This window comes from Schistocerca serialis, chromosome 3 (genome assembly GCF_023864345.2).
Source record: "Schistocerca serialis cubense isolate TAMUIC-IGC-003099 chromosome 3, iqSchSeri2.2, whole genome shotgun sequence".
Taxonomy (NCBI): Eukaryota; Metazoa; Arthropoda; class Insecta; order Orthoptera; family Acrididae; genus Schistocerca; species Schistocerca serialis.
The window spans coordinates 796,661,469-796,681,631 of NC_064640.1; the positions used below are offsets into that span (position 1 = coordinate 796,661,469).

The window sequence follows — 20,163 nt, forward strand, 5'->3', positions numbered from 1 at the left end:
ATGGGATAGCGATATGCCCTGTTATACACAAGGTATAACAGGACAGCGCATTGGTGGAGCTGTCCTTTGTACTCAGATGATTCATGCGAGAGATTTCCGATGTGATAATGACCCTACGACAGGAATTAACGGACTTTGAACGCAGAATGGCAGTTGCGAAATTTCAGGTATTGCTTCTCACAGACAGCACAGTGGCCTACGGCCCTCACTTAACGACCGAGAGCAGCGGCGTTTGCATAGAGTTGTCAAAGCTAAGATACAAGCAACACTGCCTGAAATAACCACAGAAATCAATGTGGGACGTACGATTAACCTATCCCTTAGGACAGTGCGGTGAAATTTGGCGTTAATGGGCTATGGCAGCAGACAACCGACGCGAGTGCCTTTGCTAACGGCATGAAATCGCGTCTACTGTTCTCGTGACCATATTGGTTGGGCCCCAGACGACTGGAAAACCGTGGCGTGGTCATATGGCCCTGATTTCAGTTGGTAAGAGCTGGTGATAGAGTTCGAGTGTGGCGTAGATCCCACGAAGCTATGGGCCGAGGCTGTCAACAAGACGCTATCAAACCTGGTGGTGGCTACATAATGGTGTTGGCTGTGTTTACATGGAACTGAACTGATCATTGACTGGAAATGGTTATTTGGCTACCATTCATGGACTTCATGTTCCCAAACAACGACGGAATTTTTACAGATAACAATGTGCCATGTCACCGGGCCACATTTGTTCGTGCCTGGTTTGAAGACCGTTCTGGCCAATTCGGGCAAATGACTTGGCCACCAAGATCGCCCAACATGAATCCCATAGATCATTTATGTGACATAATCGAGAGGTCAGTTCGTGCACAAAATCCTGCACCGGCAGCACTTTTGCAGTTATGGTCGTCTATAGAGACAGCATGGCTCGATTATTTCTGCAGGAGACTTTCAGCGAGTTGTTGAGTCCACGCCACGTCACGTTACTGCACTACGCCGGGCAAAAGGAGGTCAACACATGACAAGACTCCCGGCGTACTTCCTCAACTTCATTTACAGCGAATCAATGTTTTATTAAGCGACTCAACATATCGCAAAGTCGATAAGGATCCTACTACCCGAGTGGTGTGAAAAACAGCAGAACTTCTGACAAACAGTTCCTTACCAAAGGGGGTAATTAAGAAACTGAAACCAAATAGTTCAGTCCCACCTAGGGTATATGGATTGCCGAAGATCCGCAAGGATAACGTGCCATTACGTCCAATTATGAGTAATATTGGAGCAGCCACCTACGACTTAGCAAACTGCTTGACGTCTTTGTTCAAACCAATGGAAGAAAAGTTTCCACATCACTTAAAGAATTCTTGTGATTTCATCAGCAGACTTAAGTTATTGCAGCACCAAAGTTATCAATTGTTGGTCACTTTTGATGTGGTCTCACTTTTTACAAATGTACCTCTTGTGGACTCATTACGTCTCATTGGCAATAGGTTTGGAGCTGACATTACAGCGCTGTTTGAGCACACCCTCTCCTCTAGATATACTTTATTTATCAACGAGTTTTATGAGCAATCAGACGATGTCGCCATGGGGAGTCATTTACCTCGCCTGGTGGCCAATCTTTTTATGGAAGATTTTGAGGAGCGAGAACTCGCCTTGGCCACTTTTAAACCAACAGTATTTTGGCGCTTTGTTGACGACACATTTATAGTTTGGCCTCGTGGTTTGGATCGTCTGCGAGAGTTCCTACAACATGTGAACTCCATACACGAAAACATAAAATTTACTCAAATGGTTCAAATGGCTCTGAGCACTATGTGACTTAACAGCCGAGGTCATCAGTCCCCTAGAACTTACAACTACTTAAACCTAACTAACCTAGAGACATCACACACATCCATGCCCGAGGCAGGATTCAAACGTGCGATCGTAACGGTCGCGCGGTTCCGGACTGAAGCACCTAGAACCGCTCGGCCACACCGGCCGGCATAAAATTTACTATGGAGTTGGAGAAGGAGCGACGTAAAAGCGGTGACACACTTGGTCATTCAGTATATAGAAAGCCCACTCACACAGACATTTACTTGCAAGCCGCTAGTTGCCACCGTCCGTCACAAGCGATGGGGGTTTGGAAAACCTTGATTCACCGAGCCTACGTCATCTCTGACACCGATAGTTTGCAAACGGAACTGGAGCACCTGCAGACTGTGTTTCAGAAGAATGGGTATTCGTCCCAGCAAGTGGAGAGAGCGCTGCAGACCTGTAAGCGACAGAGCAAATAAGAGGAAGAGGCCTTTAAAACTACTGCCTATTTACCATATATTGGTAATATCTCAGCGCAAATAGGCAGAATACTAAGAAAATATAAAATGAAAGTAATCTTTAATCCTCCTGCAAAAATTTCGTCGCTTTTGGGATCTGTGAAAGACGACCTAGAGTTGCGCAAGGCAGGTGTTTACAGGATTCCGTGCGATTAAAATGGCTCTGAGCACTATGGGACTTAACTTCTAAGGTCATCAGTCCCCCAGAACTTAGAACTACTTAAACCTAACTAACCTAAGGACATCACATACATCCATGCCCGAGGCAGGATTCGAACCTGCGACCGTAGCGGTCGCGCGGTTCGAGATTGTAGCGCCTAGAACCGCTCGGCCACCCTGGCCGGCTGCAAATCCTTCATACAGTGCGTAGTGTAGGGCGCCCTGAATCACAGATAATTATTCCCTCTTCATTCTAGTCTCAAATGGAACGATTTAATAACGGCTATATGCTTCTGTCTCTAGCTGGGACCCATTTGTTGGACATTACTTTTGTTTTGGAAAGGTTCATTTTCAAGCCAACCAGCTGACATTCCGATGCAAGATCTGTAACTAAGTTTTGGAAGTCTTTGCGAAGTCTTTGGCCAGTAAGGCAATATCATCAGCAAATCTCAAGTTCGTAAGCTTTCTTCCATTAATTCTAATTCGCTTACCTTCCCAGCTCAGCTTTGACATAGCCATTTCCAATACAGCAGAGAACAGTTTTGGGGAGATGGGGTCGCCTACTACTAGTCTACTAGAAGAGGTCAGTGAATACGTCTACCTTGGCCAGATTATAAATATGAAGGGAGACACAAGGCCAGAAATCTATCGACGCATCAAGCTTTGCTGGCAAGCATTTGGGATGAATTCAACAGTATTTAGATCAAAAATGCCAGTAAATCTGAAGAAAGCAGTATTTGATCAATGCATTCTTCCTGTGATGATTTATGGCTCTGAGACATGGACGCTGAACTCATTTACAAAAAGGAAACTTAGGACAGCACAGAGAGCCATGGAGAGATCAATGCTGGGCTATACAAGAAAGGATAGGAAAAGGGCAGATGACATCCGGTCTGTGACGAAGGTTAACGACATCTTAGAGACAGTAGGTTCCTTGAAATGGCAGTGGGTCGGCCTCGTCGCAAGAAGAAAAGACAACAGATGGACGAAGCTAGTACTGGAGTGGAGTCCGAGAGGGCACCGGAGGCCTAGAGGAAGACCACCAGACAGATGGGACAAAGACATCAAGAAGATCGCTGGTAACTGCTGGCAGAGAACTGCCCAAGACCGTCCAACTTGGAGAAGACTGCTGAAAGCCTACCTGAATCGACTACTCGAAGAGGCCACATCATTTAATGATTGAATTGGTTGATGATGATAATGATGATGATGATGATGATGATGATGATAATGATGATATGCTTCTGTAAGAGTTCTGATTTTTCCTATCTTCAGTCCTAACACGAGATGTGAATCATTCCACTGTCTATCGCAGATGTAAGTTCTGTAAACTTTCACATTACTGTTTTGCAAAAAGAATGTCCACACACCTCTGAATTGCTTTGATATCTTGCTTTCTTCAGATTATCGTGTTACACAGTTTATCATGTTAAATTTACGTGGCAGTAGGTGTAGAAACCTTTGTACTGATCGTCACATTTTCCAAGAACTCTCATTGCAAACGAACATTAACAACAGTTAACACGGCATTTGTGGAAGTGTACATGGGTCGTAGCTATTAGTGAGGTCATGTTTGTTGTGGGACAGTTTTAATTTATTAAGTAGGGAGGACCGTCCACCCACGCCTGCCTCTACCCCATAGTGTAGGTGTGGCAACATCACACTGATGAGGTGTCCGACGACGTCGTGAGTTCTTCTCTGTTCCCGCTCCCTTCCCTCATTTTCTCAACCCATCCCACTGCCACTACCCTCCTCCTGTCTCCCCTCCCGCACCTGGTAAATGGAGGAAAAATTGGTCAGTCTGTCCTAAGCTGAGGAATCTGAAGGACATAGGGTGGTTTTTTCCTTATTTTTGGTGTTATCCTGTTGGAAAATTACATTGCATTGCTGAGTACATGATAATACTAATAGCAATAACAATAATAATGATAATAATACATTCATTATTTTTTTAAAATTCTGTTTGCATATCGATGGTGTGGAAGGATGTAGGGTACTCTATTTAATGTGGGTGAGAAATGAAGCTCACTATACATTCAACTACCTAGTTTCCACTGCTTTTCAAAGTCATCCTCCTCCTATAAACTCCCCCCCCCCCTCAATCCAAAAGTCACACACCTCCTTCACTGTAAATTGGAGACTCTCTCAGAATGTTTGACTGGGTAGAGAATATGACAGCAAAATTCTTGCACAAAAATTTTATTAATTTTTGCATATACATTTCCACACAGAAAACAACTATTTCTTTATTTTTATTTGGTGTAGTTTTAATAACATCCAAGGCAATTTGTAACTTATAATTTAACTCTACATCTGAAATATAAATTTCATATCCAACCAGTAATTTGACAAGTAGAAAGACGGTATGTTCTCGAATTATAATTCAGATCTAGTTTTTTCTCTGTAAACTATCTCCTTTATGGCCTCAACAATTATTTCCGTTCTTTCTTGCAGTTCTCCTAGCCGAGAGCATTCTAGAATTTAAATTTTTCCTCTTGGTTTCTACATAACATATTTTTTTAACACACTCCACGTTGTTCTGGGTGTATATTGACAAATCATCAGCTCCACATTCTCGCGGAATTTCCGTATAGAACTTTAACTTCACAATTTTTGAAACTAATTACCATTAAATGTAGTTACTCTATCAGTTTTAAACTCTGAAAACGGTTGCTCTGCTGCTAAGTGTGCAACAATGAGTCTACAACATTTAGAAACAATGTGACCATCCTTTATAAGCAGATTCAGATGGGAACGGAGCTTTACAAACATATTTTTCGAGTGTCCTTTAATATAGTAAACGTTCTCGTTACTGACATTTCGGCCAGTACTCCAACATATGACCACTTACCACTGATATTTACAGTAAATGCTGATATCTTGTATTTTACACTTGTGGCCATACTTTTCCAAATGCTGTATTTAAAGTAATATGTTAATCTTGCCGGTACATCTGCCATGCCTTCTTCTTCTTGTATTAGCAGTCTATGTCCATCCTATGTGGTAGTCGTTTTCGTCATATACTTCAATTTTCGTTTTTTGCCTGAACCTCTTCTGTTTCCAATTTTATTTCTCCTACACTTAATCATTACCTGGACTTGAAGAAATAATTCCTTTAATAGGGAATGGCTTAAGTCTATTTAACACAATGGTTCTTTTTTTTTTACGACTTGTGGTATAACATTAGTTACAGGAAGCAATGTCGGAAATAGCTATATGTGATGGTATTGTGGAGAACAATGTCTTGGATTGTTTCTCCTGCTTTAATATAGCACTTCCGTACAATAATGATATCGTCTTTGTTGGGGCCTGTGTTAAGAATCTTTACGTAGTTTACAGGTAGATAATTAAAACTGTATGCAGACAGAACATAATTTATAAGATTTTCTCAGTCTTGAAAGCCTGAGAGGTTTATTTGTACACCACTCAATTTTCGTGTGTTCTTGTTATCCCAGTAGACAAGCTGCAGAACGTTGTTAAACACCACACTTCAACTATTCTGTAAGTTATTAGTTAGCCATCACCAAATGAATGTTATTGGCACAGAGTACAATGGAGCACATAGAAAATACTAATTGTTAGAGTTTAAAATACTTAAACAAGCTTCAACAGGGTCAAACACACGATCCATTTTATAGTTGTACACTATAGCCTCAAGTCTGGTAGTACCATGCTCTTTACCCAAAGAGGACGTAGATGTTTCTCGTAGTTGAATGTCTGGACACTTTATAAAATCTGTGAAATGGTTACCAGTAACTTTGTTCTTACATGGCCTCGTGATTTGAAGTATAAAGTTATTATACATATTTAGCATACAATTATACAGGATGAAAAGTATTTAAACCGACAAACTGTGGGAGGTTACAGGGGACATCAAAACAAATATTTTTCCCTAATGTCATTTTTTCCCATGAGTAGCATTTAAACCGGTAGGTGCAGATTTCTCTGGCAGCAAATTAATTGAACCAACAAGCACTTTTCCATTTTTTTGTAACCAAGAGACAACACATTAACACAACCCAATTTCAATTACAGTAGATTTTCAAAAATGCCTCCATTGACACGTAAACAAAGGTTACACCGTCGGATCATGTTCTGTCTGGCACGGGCAAAAACCCTATCCGGGCAACCAGATCCTCTTCTGATGCAACAGGAGTAGCGTAAACAAGGTTGCGCATCTCTCCCCACACAAAAACGTCCAGAAGGGACATATCCGTTGAGAAGGCCATGGTACAGGACCACCTCTGCCAATCCACGTTTCTGGGAACCGTCGGTCTAGGAATCGGTGCACACGACGACTGAAATGTGCTGGCGCCCCATCTTGTTGGAACCGCATGTGTTGTCTTGTAGGGAGCGGGAGTCTTCCTGGCAATGCGCTTGTGAGAACATTGTAATAGTGCCTGCCATTTAATGGCCTAGGTAGGAGATATGGCCCAATTAAACAGTCCCCAACATTAACGAAGAACCGCACTTGATGAGCGCTAGTAACTGTGGCATGTGGGTTATCCTCACTCCAGACATGCGAATTGCGCATGTTGAAGACTCCATCATGCCCAAACGTTGCTACATTGGTAAACAACACAGAGGATGCAAATGTAGCATGCATTTCACTCTGTTCCAGGTACTACTGCGAAAACTGTGCTCTGGGTGGATAATCAACTGGTTCCAGATTGTGGACACGATGTAAGTGAAATTGACGTAACAATTGCTCTCGAAGGACTGTTCTTACATTCGTCTTATTCGTCCCCATGTTACGTGCAATTGCACGAGTGCTGATTGAAGGATTCCGCTCCACATGCTGCAAGACAGCTTCCTCAAATTGCAGCGTTCTTACCGTGCGACGGCGTCCCTGTCCAGGTAATCTGCTAAATGACCGGGTCTCAGGCAGACGTTGGTACACAGCAGCAAAGGTCGTATGATGCGGGATACGGCGATTAGGATATTGTTGTTGATAAACCCGCTGTGCAGCTCGTCCGTTGTAGTGCGCTACGTAGTACGCACGAACCATATCAGTGTACTCACTCGGGGTGTATCGTTCCATTACTACACAGAGACAATACACTACTACACTGGTGGAGAGCAGTTGCCTACAACTGAAGAGTGTAATACGGCCTCTAACAACTGAAGAGCGTAATATGGCATCCACCGGTTTAAATAATCCTCATAGGAAAAAATGACATTAGGGAAAAATATTTGTTTTGATGTCCCCTACAGCCTCCCAAAGTTTGACGGTTTAAATACTTTTCACCCTGTAGATCATCCACCTCAAGCTGTCTGTTCTAGCTGTCTTATCGTTGTCAATCATATAATCATATTCTTGCTTCCCTGGTCATCTCCTTCCATAAAGAATTTGTGGTTTGATGTAAAGTAGTCGCAAATCTCGATTTTATTAAAAATACTGGCAAAATCTTGCGCTATGATGAAATCCAAAAGATAGTCGATTACACGTAGCTGCTAGAATATTCGAGGCAGCCCTTTCATTATAACATTCATTTTAACATTAGCTAATTCCACTTCGTATGATGGGTAAAGAATGAAGAGTGTTTACCTTTTGTATTTGGCAGGTCTGAGCAATCCGATCCGTCGATGAGCGAAATGGAACACATAACGAAGTGCGTGAAGTCGGAAGAGGTGACGTCGGCGTCCAAGGAGAAGGAAGTGGCGGACAAGAAGCTGGAGAAGCAACTGCAGCGAGCCCGCGAGAAGCAGAAGCGGGGTAACCGCTGCCTGGCCGACGTCATGGACCAGATGCGCCTCGAGTACGACGCAGTCCGCCAGGAGATCCGCGCCTGCGCGCAACCCGCGGCTAAGGAGGAGCTCTGACCCGCAGATGCTCCATCTATATTATGCTCTCTATGATTTACAATAAATCCAATCATTTTACATTAAAATTTTTGCCCCATAGATATGCTGATTAATAAAGTGTGAAATTTTTTGTAGTTTCTTTGCTACATTTTGTTGCATTTTGTCACGTGTTGTGAGCGTGGGATTGATCTGAGATGTACCCTTTACCCTGTGGCTCCTGCAAGATGCAATTTCCACTCCCACACTACTACAGAAGGCAGATAGACGCTCCTAACGTTCTAAAGAGAAATGCCTCAAAAACTTTCAGCAGTAAATATCTTCTGGAGTCGTCCGCTGTAAGGAAATGACACAAAAATTCACAAAATTTCTTACGTAACCAGTGGGATACTTGGGTACTGGAGTAGTGCTAGTTAGTGTAAGAAAAACATGAAACTAACGAAAATTATTATTTATTTAGCAAAAATTCTGAGAAATCACAATGGCACTTTTAGTTATGAATTGAACACGTTGTTTCCGGGTTCTTTTCGGAATGGGAAGTTACCTCTTAAGGATGGGATTCGCTAATGAAATTTCTATACAAAGTTTAAGATTGTTATTGACTTGGCAGAATGGCTGAGAGCCCCGCCTGCTCAACTTGAATAATTATCCATTAGAATGTTGCTATGTACGGTCGAGGCTGTCGCATGTGAAATGCAGTGAAGGGTACTGTTGTGGAGGAAATATGGGGCTCGAAATAGCTGTAGCGCACAATACCGTAAGCTGCGATGACTGCTGTCTGCGCCGCTCATTGCTGACCTTCGCCAATCAAACTCTCCCTACGCCTTGATGAAGTCAAGGACTCTTATTCGCCCCTAGTCTAACAATTGGCGTGGTACACCGGTCAGATAACCAGTCCACCGTGATACCACTCAAAATTTGCTCGCAGGCATTTAACTATAACTCTGTCCGTTCACACCGCACAAAAAGTGTGGCGGCCAACACAGTGAACAACACTTAATCGCAAAGACTCAATATAGAGTTGCACTTCGATTCGCTCTCAACAGTGGTGCTCTCCCAGTGAAGTACTGAGGAGAGACTTGTTACTCGCTCTTTGAGTACATGTACGAGCGCGCATGCTCTCGTTATGTGTTCGCGCTCCAAGAGCGACAACGGAAAGGTCCCTCTCCATGCCAGACGTGAAAGGATATATCTTTCGGTCTCTTCCATTACTCCTTCAGCTCAAGGCATCAGAAATATTGTCTGCCAATCAGCGTTGCTCTTCTAAAACGGGAGAATGACGTTTCGTTTAAGGCGACCAATCCGGAAATCTGTAGTATCGGCGTTTGGCGTTTGCTGTCTCCCTGTGAAAATCTCTGAAACTGCGTGCTATGTGTAAAGAATGTGTAGGCTGGCCGCTGCCACACTATGTAGAGGAATTTGCTTTTAAGCTGAACATGGGGTCGTCCTTTCACTCGGGCAAATGCTGTCTGCTCTACGGGCGGTCACCGGCCGATGTAGATGGGTTGGGACTAGCCTCCTGGCGTGCGGTTGCCTCTCTTGAACTAAAAGCTCCTGTGACCGTCGTGTCTGGAATGTATGTGTGAATGCCAGCCTTGAGTATTTCAACCACGGTGCACACTTGTGATTTATTAGGTATTTGCATATCGTTTACATGATTTCATACAACATTGACTTTATCTTATCGAGTTTGAGTTCGAATGAAGCGTCTTGATGTGCCAGTGCGACTGCCAGAAGAATTTTATTCTGGATCAGCGTGTTATATACACTGCTCAGCCAGAACATTACGACCACTGACCTACTATCGATATGAACCCGACCAGGCGATGGCAGAGTCACCAGGCGAGGAATGTCTGCTAGACAGACACAAACGTGGTGCATTCAGTATCAGTGAGGGTGGTGATCGTGTGTAGAGTTGGGAGGTGGTACTATTTGTCTGAGTGTGATCGAGGGCAGTTTGTGATGGCCCAGAGGCTCGGCACGAGTATTTCCGAAATCTCACGACTTGTCGGGCGTTCGAGAAGTGTTGTGATGAGCGTCTTCAACACGTGGCGAGACCAAGGTGAAACCACGTCCACAAGTTGTGGGGTTAGGCGGCCAACCATCATTACACATGTCGAATGTCGTAGGCTGGGCAGACTGGTAAAACATGACAGGAACCGAACTGTGGCGGAACTAACATAAGACTTTAATGCTGGGCTGAGTACACGTTTGTCTGAACACACAGTGCATCGACAGCTAAGACTCAGTCGAGCACCGGAAGTTGGGGCAGTGCCAGAGCGTTGCATAGTGTAATGAATCCTGATAACTTCTTCATGATGCCGATGGGAGGGAGCGAATCCGTCGTCTTCCAGGCGAACAACTCCTTGGTAACTGTACTGTGGGACATTATATTCTGAGGAACGTTCATGTGGGTATACATTGATCCAGTGGAGCTCGTGCAAGGCACTATGATGGCCAACGAGTAACGTACACTGGTTGCAGGCCACGTACACCCCTTCATGACGATCATGTTTCCCGACAGCTGTGGCGTTTTTCAGCAAGGTGATGCACCACTCCACAAGGCTAGGGTTCGAGGAACACAGTGTTGAGTTCCAGTCGATGTCTTCGCCCCAAACTTGCCAGATCTGAGACCAATAGAACACATCTGGGATGTTATTGAACGTGGGGTCAGAGCTCATCCCCCCTTCTCCAGAATTGACGGGAATTGCGTAACTAGTGTGTGCAGATGTGGTGCCAACTGCCTTCAGTGACCTACCATGGCGTCATTGCTTCCATACCATAATGTGTCGCAACTGTTATCCTAGCATATTAGCTAGGTGGTCATAATGTTCTGGCTGATCAGTGTACTTCATATTCTTGTCAGTATACCAGTAGCCCACTGACGCAACAGAGATAAATATATATCCATCCTGAAACACTGATTGCAAGATTAAACACGATAGTGTTACATGCAGATATACATAAATGATCTGACAATTGAATTTCAGAATATGCAAATTATACCCATTTTGCAAATGGTAGGAATGAAATGAGTCGCAGTTAACTTACTGTATTAAAATAAATTAGTTGGAGGACTGACTTGAATAGCTTTCGCAATAGGTAAATAGCAAATAAATTCAAAAGTAATATGTATGGATACATTCACGTTTATTATCGTCGTTCACAAAAAAATGGCTCTGAGCACTATGGGACTTAACTTCTGAGGTAATCAATCCCCTAGAACTTAGAACTACTTAAACTTAGGTAACCTAAGGACATGACACACATCCATGCCCGAGGCAGGATTCGAACCTGCGACCGTAGCGGTCACGCGGTTCCAGACTGTAGCGCCTAGAACCGCTTGGCCACTCCGGCCGGCATCGTCGTTCACAGATCAACAATAAAAATATAATCTCAAGTTTGATTTGAGTGGGCATAGACAAGTCTCAGTAATTAGGGAAGTAGTGGGACGGCGGAGGGGGATGGGTGACCGATAAAAGTAGACAGGAAACAGATAATACTACTGTCTTTACACAAAATTGAGGAAATGTCTACTTTATGGTTACCCATCAAGGATGGTTAAGAACATGTGACTATTCATTCATTTTAAATACAGAAAATTGCAATCAGTCAGTTTTTTCTAATAGTTATTTACTCCATGAACCGGTTTTCGAACCTTTTCATGAAAACCAGTAGCTTTTTAAAAATAGTTATTTAGCCCATGAAGCGGTTTTCTAAACTTTTATTGGCCATGAATTCTTCATAAGTCATGGGTTTAGTCGTCCATTTTCAAAACATGGTTCAAATGGCTCTGAGCACTATGGGACTTAACATCTGAGGTCATCAGTCCCCTAGACTTAGTACTACTGAAACCTACATACATCCATGCCCGAGGCAGGATTCGAACCTGCGACCGTAGTGATCGTGCGGTTCCAGACTGCAGCGTCTAGAACCGCTCGGCCACACCAGCCGCCCGTTTTCAAAATAGGAGAATGACTCGATTAAGCACTCGAACTCGCACGAGAAACTAGAAGAAATCAGAATGAAGAAGACAGTAATTTGTTATCATTCGAGTGTTGGTAGGAGCATTACTACTCACTTTTGCACAAATGCAGACAAAATCGATTCATGTAGCACTTCCGTATTTATTAGCAGGAATACAAGTTGAACTCAGCAGTACACTTTCCAAAGAGTAGAGAAGCAATACAATTTTTTTTTACTTTCATGTGTTCTTTCTTGCAATTACCAAAAATCATCATCGAAAGAGAGCAATGTGTGCCACACTGACAATGCTATGCTGAGCAACAAACATTATCACCTCTTCAGCTCATAGGCACAGTCTAGTGGTAGATTCTTTTCAGTTACTTTCATAAAGGAACACTGCCAATGCGCACTGCAGATTCTTGTGTTAAACTCCTAGGACGATTAAAGCAGAGTTCAAATTTTTCTTCGGACGTGTGGAAAGCAGCGCAGTAAGGGATTATAAAGACATGTTAGTTCAATTTTTTACGAGCAAAAAAGAATATTGAGATGAAAGTTCAAACGTAATACACAATTGCACAAAATCAACAAAGGTGGCACTGCAGTCATTGTATGAGTTACAGTTGCTAGTTGCCAAAAAGAAATCACCTTATACTGCAGCTGAATCTCTTGTTATCCCTGGTTCTTTGATTACAGCGAATAAAATGTTACACAAAAATCCAGCTTAAAATAATCAAAACAATTACGTATTCTGACACAGATTTAAGACATAGAATTCATGGTAAGGGCCAATGTATTGTTGATCAAACAGTGAAATTATTGAAATCGACAAAAGATTTGCGATTCAAATCGATTAAATTGTGATGTTTCTGAGGATGCTGAGCTACTTATATACACTCATGTTCAGAAAAAAACAGAAAACTTTGAACGACTAGAAATTGGACGTTCGTATTCACAAGACAGGTACATTAATATGTTCTGCAGATATGATTAGCATTTGGACCATGTCGGTACATGGGTACAAGGTCGACACTGATATCGCGGGGCAACACCACCTGTCGGTAAAATGTGCCTGCGGCTCTCGTTGTCGATAAAAACCGAAGATAATGGATCAGTGTGAATTGAGTAGACTTGCAGGACGGCTCACAGACATATGCGCGAACCGTACCGTCAAATCAGTGAGTTTGAAAGAGGGCGCGTTAGTGGAATGAGAGAGTGTGATGCATCTATACTGGAAATTGCTGCTCCTGTAGGACCAAGTGTTTCGGCAGTGCAATGGGTGTGTGCAGAATGCGTGGCTGAAGGCCGTAGAACATGACGAGACACCCAAGTCGCACCACCCAGGCCACGTCCTACAAGATCGACACCTCATACCAGTGGTACTGCAGGGCAGATCTGCGTCGTCGTCGGCTCTGGCACAATAGTGGGAACAGTGAAACACATCTTGCACTTTCAAGGGTGACAGCCCATCGCTGTTTATTACGGCATGGGTTACTTGCGCGTCGTTCACTTCTCCGCCTATCATTGACGAATTTGCAGGAACATGCTAAACGGCAATAATGTAAAGAACGATGTCAGTGAGGATAGGGGTGGCATCAGATAGTGTTTTCGGACGAATCCAGGTTCTGTTTGTTTGAAAGCGATGGCCGTATTTTGGTTCGCCGCAGACGGGGAGCGGCATCACAGTGACTGCATTCGCACAAGACATACAGAGCCAACTGAAGGCCTTGTAGTGTGGGGTGCTGTTGGGTAGAACCTCAGATCACACTTGGTGCGTGTCCAGGGCACTGTGACTAGTGTGACCTGACGCCATTTTTCAGCAAGACAATGCACGACCATTTGTTGCTGCAGGAACACATGCCTTTTTGGTGTCACAGGATGCCAGCCTTTTGCCCTGGCCCGCCACATCAACAGACTGCTCGCCAATCGAAAATGTGTGGGATATGGTGAAACGACAGGTGCAGCGCTGTGATACATCGCCAACCACCACAAATGAACTTTATAACGACGTGAATGCAGCATACATGGCAATACCACAGGAAGCCATTCGTGTCTTATACGCGTTGGTGCTATCACACATGGAACAACTTATCGGGGACTATGGCAGACCCTGCGCCTACTAGGCAACAGGACACATGTTGAAGCGAGGTGAGTGAAACGCTAATCGTTTCTGCAGAAGATACCATTGTACATGTTCTGTGAATACGAACGTCCTAATCTCTAGTCGTTCAAGATGACCTGTTTTTTTCTGAACATTAGGGTACGTTCGGCATTTTGACGCTGAAAAAGGTGCTATTGCTGATGAAATTCTAGGATTTAACGAATTACCAGAACATACAGCATGAAAGGATATTTTTTAAAAATCTTTATAATCTTATACAATTAAAATTAAATTTGCTATGGAACTTGCCTATATGCTTGGCAACATATGGTGCTGCATCACTGACAGGTAAAAGAAAAAGGGCTCCTGTTACTCGTATTGGTTAAATTCCAGAAAAAGTGTTAGTAGATGGGAGCTACGTAAACTCAACTGTTTTTGCACACAGAGGTGCGCCGATTATCACGGGGACGCGTATTGACTCGTCTTTTTTAACTGAAGAAATGAGATAAAACGTTTCTTACAGAACAGAAATCCGATTTGGTAAAGCATTTTGAAGATGAAGATTGGATATGCCACTTACCTTATTTGACAGATACATTCAAAAAATTTAGCGATCCCAGTCTTCAACTCCAAGGTTTTGACAGAAATATTTTTAATGCTCGTCAAAAAATAAAGAAGTTTTATAAGAAAGTTTTACTTATATTGATTACATCAATAAAAGGAATACTGCAGTTTTTCCAACTGTGTTGAGACATAGTGAATAAAATGAAGTTAGTATTATGGATGGACTTTTGAAAATACAGTAGAGCGTCGATTATCCGAACGTCGGTCAACCGAACGACCGCTTAACCGAACTGTGTACTCGCTCGCACCTGTTACTCTCCCACCCTACCATCCATCATCCCCCTCACTCCCAAACCAAGTTTCCCACAGTAGTCGCCTCACTGGGCCACCGCTGGCGGAACATTGCTTCTAATGGGGCCTTCACAAGGCGCTGCTAACCGGACGAGCCGCCAGTCGCTGTGTTTCAACAATCAGCACACTTCTGTCGGCTTGGCACTGGCAGTAGAAGTAGCGGCAGTATCAAAGCTGTTCACAGCAACAGCTGCGCCAGCTTAGAGTTGAGGCGTGTCGCTCCAGGCAGTTTGCAGGATTGCGCGCCCCCAAGAAGAGCTTCGGTGCAAACAGTCACCTTCTGTTCTCAGTTTCGACCACTTGTGTGCTGCTGCGTGAAGAAGAGAACTTGACTATACAAAATGCTTAAACGTAAACGTGTTGTCCTTTCTATGAGGCACAAGTACGAGATTATTACTATATATTCCTACTGATGTTGCCTTTGTATGTTACTTTGTAATACTAAACGAGATGCCTGTTTTTTAAGAATGAATTTACTGTACAGTACTTCGTTTTGGCAAATCAACATGTACAGTTCGATTATCCGAACAAACCACTTTTCCGAACACCCTTGTCTCCCAATTACTTCGGATAATCGACGCTCTACTGTAGTCAAATTCTATGTACAAAAACTCAGATTACAGGTTATTAAATGCTTTTCAGACAATGAGAAAGACGATAATACACAAGAACGGATAACATATCCGTTTTTCACCACCGCCATCAATTCCTCTGGTCTTCCGGCAAAACAAAAGAAAGTCTTTTACAAATGTATGTTGACAGTTCACTGAAAATAAAAATGGTTCAAATGGCTCTGAGCACTACGGGACTTAACTTCTGAGGTCATCAGTCGCCTAGAACTTAGAACTAACTAAACCTAACTAACCTAAGTACATCACACACATCCATGCCCGAGGCAAGATTCGAACCTGCGACCGTAGCGGTCGCGCGGTCCCAGACTGTAGCGCCTAGAACCGCTCGGCCACTCGGCCGGCGCTGAAAATAAAAACTGAAAACATGTCAGTTTATCATTTCTGGTGATACGGACGCAAACAGTATTCTGAATTTGACGACACTGCCATTACACACATTCTCCCATTCCCCTCTACTTGCCGGCCGGAGTGACCGAGCGGTTCTAGGCGCTACAGTCTGGAACCGCGCGACCGCTACGGTCGCAGGTTCGAATCCTGCCTCGGGCATGGATGTGTGTGATGTCCTTAGGTTAGCTAGGTTTAAGTAGTTCTAAGTTCTAGGGGACTTTGACCACAGCAGTTGAGTCCCACAGTGCTCAGAGCCATTTGAACCATTGAACCCCTCTACATATATGAGTGAGCAGGGTCTCTTTGGACTAACAGTAATCAAAGTGAAACAAAGAAATTGCTTGATTCTCGCATTAACATGGATTCAGCCACAAATAGAGGAGCTGGTGTCCAGGAAACAAGTTCAGCCATTTCATTAATGGCTCAGAAAAATATTCAAATGCACATAATTTGTGTGTGTGTGTGTGTGTATGTTTGTGTGTGTGTCTGTGTTATGTATAATATAATTCCTGTACTTATTTTACACATTTATAACATAATACTGCTTTTTGTATTCTTTAATAAGTTTATAATATATTTTAGATATGGTTGTGCATAATTTGAATTAAGGATAACTCTAGGGATAGCCCTAGTGCCTATGCCTAGGGGTAAAGGATGGAATGGAAAACTGTTTTTTTTTGGGGGGGGGTATGTAGAGGAAAACAGGTTGCATATCACTATTGTATCCGACCTGGTATGACAAGAAATGTAATTCATCCGGCCGGGCGACACATATCCACTGACCCTCAATCCTATCCCGATCACCTCGTGCCCACTGTATCACTCCAGACGTAACAGACGATGTCGTTGTATCAACATGGAAACACGTAGGGGTTATCTGCTGCGGAGCTCAATGTTCAACAACCTATGCTGGACAGTGTGCTTTAAAACGCTTGTGACTGGACCAGAATAGTACTCTGTCGTCAGATCCGCCACGTATCGGCGCGCATCCTGCTTTACAGGCGAGGCAAGCCTCCGGCCTCCATGTTTTTTTGATGAGATCTGGACTTTGTCTGTATGCAGCCCGTTGAAACATTGCACTTGACGTATGCGTTTTAAGTTGTCGACGTAACAGTTTAACAAATGAAGAATGAGAGGTGCGAAGCCGGTCGGTGTGGCCCAGCGGCTCTGGGCGCTCCAGTCCGGAACCGCGATGCTGCTACGGTCGCAGGTTCGAATCCTACCACACACACGGTTGTGTGTGATGTCCTTAGGTTAGTTAGGTTTAAGTAGTTCTAAGTTCTAGGGGACTGATGACCTCAGAAGTTAAGTCCCATAGTGCTCAGAGCCATTTGAACCATTTTTTGAGGGGTGCGAGACGCTAAGTATGCGGACCAAACCGACCTCATTCCCGGCTTCGTTCTGCGTGAACGTAAACATGCGCTGTGTTTGATTTCTACCATTCGCTTGACACGGAATGTGCTTTGTTTCGCTGTGATTTAGAAGTTCTGACACTTGGAAAATGCCACCGAAAAGACATCGTTCGCCCAGAATCTTTTGTCTCAAGATGTGGCGCTAAACATCCAGAACTGATGAATTTTACGAATGGGAGGAAGAATTATTATTATTATTCTGGATTTACAATGTGAGTACATTTTTCTAGCACCTATTCTAGATTACAGTAAGTCACTAATTGTTGTTCTCCACTCTTCTCCATTTGTCCATAAATCTTCAGGAATGTTGTTCTTCCTCATTGCTGACTGAACTCCCTGTATCCATGTATCAGGTGGTCGTCCCCTTTTTCTTCTTCCAATTGGTACCCAGTCGATTATGCATTTTGGTAGCCTTTCCTGTTCCATTCGTCTGATGTGTCCATACCATTTAAGTTGTTTGTGCTCGATGAAATCAATAATTGAATTTTTACATTTCATCTTGTCTCTGATTACTTCATTTCTTATTCTTTCTCGTCTTGATATTCTTGCTGAACGTCTCCAGAAATCCATTTCTGTGGCTAATAATTTTGATTTCAGTTGCCATTTTGTTGTCCACACTTCTGAACCATATGTAATAATGCTCCTAACTATTGTTTTAAAAATCCTTATTTTGTTATCAGTTGTTATGTGTTTGTCCCAGAGAATTCCATTCAATAAAGAGATTGTCGTCTTTCCAGAATTTATTCTTGATCTAATTTCTTTGTCCTGTTTCCCATCATTTGTAATTTTCACACCTAAATATTTATATTCCTCAGTAGCTGTTATTGTTCCCATCCCTTCTTCTAATATTAAGTCTCCATTCACTCCACCAATTACCATGTACTTTGTTTTATTCATGTTTACATTTAGACCTGATTTTTTATATTCTTGAATCAATTTTCTGGTCATATACTCTATGTCCTCATAGTCTTGGGCTATAATCAGTTGGTCATCTGCAAATTGTAACGAGTATATTGTTCTATCATTTATTGGTATTCCCATAGCGTGACATTTTTTCTTCCAATTCTGTAAAGTTACTTCTGTATATATTTTATACAATGTAGGTGAGATGCTACATCCTTGACGTAATCCTTTTGTGACTTGGAATCCATGTGATAGATATTTACCAATTTTTATTTTTGAAATAGAATTTTTATATAAATTTTGAATTGCTTTAATTATTCTTGGATTTATTCCTATTGATATTAAAGCTTTCCATAAACTGGATAAAGGCACACTATCATAGAATACGTAAGTATACATAGATAGCTATCAGTTCCTGCCTATGAAGTTATTGAAAGAGCATCATAAACTGTTGTGGCGTAACAAGACAGCTACGCCACACTGAAGTAGCCGAAAGGCACGCGTAATCTCACGTAAGCTAGATAGAGGTCTGAAACAGGATACGTAATGAATGGTAGCAAGAAAAGTACGTAGCTGCTTTAATACTTAACTTTTAATCCTTCATGTGAATACAGCATTCCTTGATGATACAAGTGAGACTCTATCTTAAAATGGTTAATGGCGCCTTGCTAGGTCGTAGCCATTGACTTAGCTGAAGGCTATTCTAACTGTCTGCTCGGCTAATGAGCGATGCTTTGTCAGTGTAGTCGCTAGCAATGTCGTCCGTACAACTGGGGCGAGTGCTAATCCGTATCTCGAGACCTGCCTTGTGGTGGCGCTCGGTCTGCGATCACACAGTGGCGACACGCGGGTCCGACATGTACTAAATGGACCGCGGCCGATTTAAGCTACCACCTAGCAAGTGTGGTGTCTGGCGGTGACACCACATTCCTCCCCCGCAAATCGGCGAACGGTCGTGTTATAAGGCTTCCGCCCGCCGTGGGGAGGACCCAATGTTGACGTATGCGATGAGGTGGGGAGCCTAACGACAGGCGAGGCTGTGCCACCCGCACCCGGCCATTCGGTCCGAGGGGAGCTAGGAAACGCCTGAAAACCTAGTCCAGGGTGCACGTCAACATGCGGTGTATGCGCCCGTAAAGAGACAGGAGGGGCCGAAGGGTCGACCTCCATTGCGTCGGGGTACCCGACGCGCGATGACGTCATGTGGTCCGGAGCGGGCAAGAGTTCCATGGCGGTGGACAGCTGGTCACGGGAAGCGATCGGCGGCGCGTGACCCAGGCAGGCGCTTGGCGGCTGCAGCGAAGCGTCGAATGCGGGCGGCGCCGGCGGGAGAACAGGCGGCGGCGGCGGCGGCGGCGGCTGGGGCGGCGCGTCGCCATGGGGCAAAATGGAAGGCATCGTCGGTAACACCTGGGGATGAGGCGAGCCGGTAGATGGGTCACCAGGGCGCTGACCGGACGGCACCGTCGCTGAAAGCAGACGGGGAGCGGCAGAACCCGTGCGACGACAGAGGCGCAGCTGATTGAGATGCCGACGCACCTCACCAGAGGCCCCCAAAACCAAATACATCGCGCGGCCGAGGCAGCGAA

The 20,163-nt window shown here is 43.7% G+C and overlaps 1 protein-coding gene across 1 annotated transcript in view; it reads left to right on the forward strand.

Annotated features, from left to right (window-relative positions):
* Positions 1-8,398, forward strand: part of LOC126469587 (uncharacterized) — a 53,463-nt gene extending 45,065 nt beyond the window's left edge. Inside the window, exon 4 of the mRNA XM_050096705.1 lies at positions 8,024-8,398. Within this exon, the coding sequence (XP_049952662.1) occupies positions 8,024-8,282 (259 nt within the window). The 3' untranslated portion in view covers positions 8,283-8,398. The remainder of the gene's footprint in view (positions 1-8,023) is intronic.
* The last annotated feature ends 11,765 nt before the right edge of the window (positions 8,399-20,163 follow it).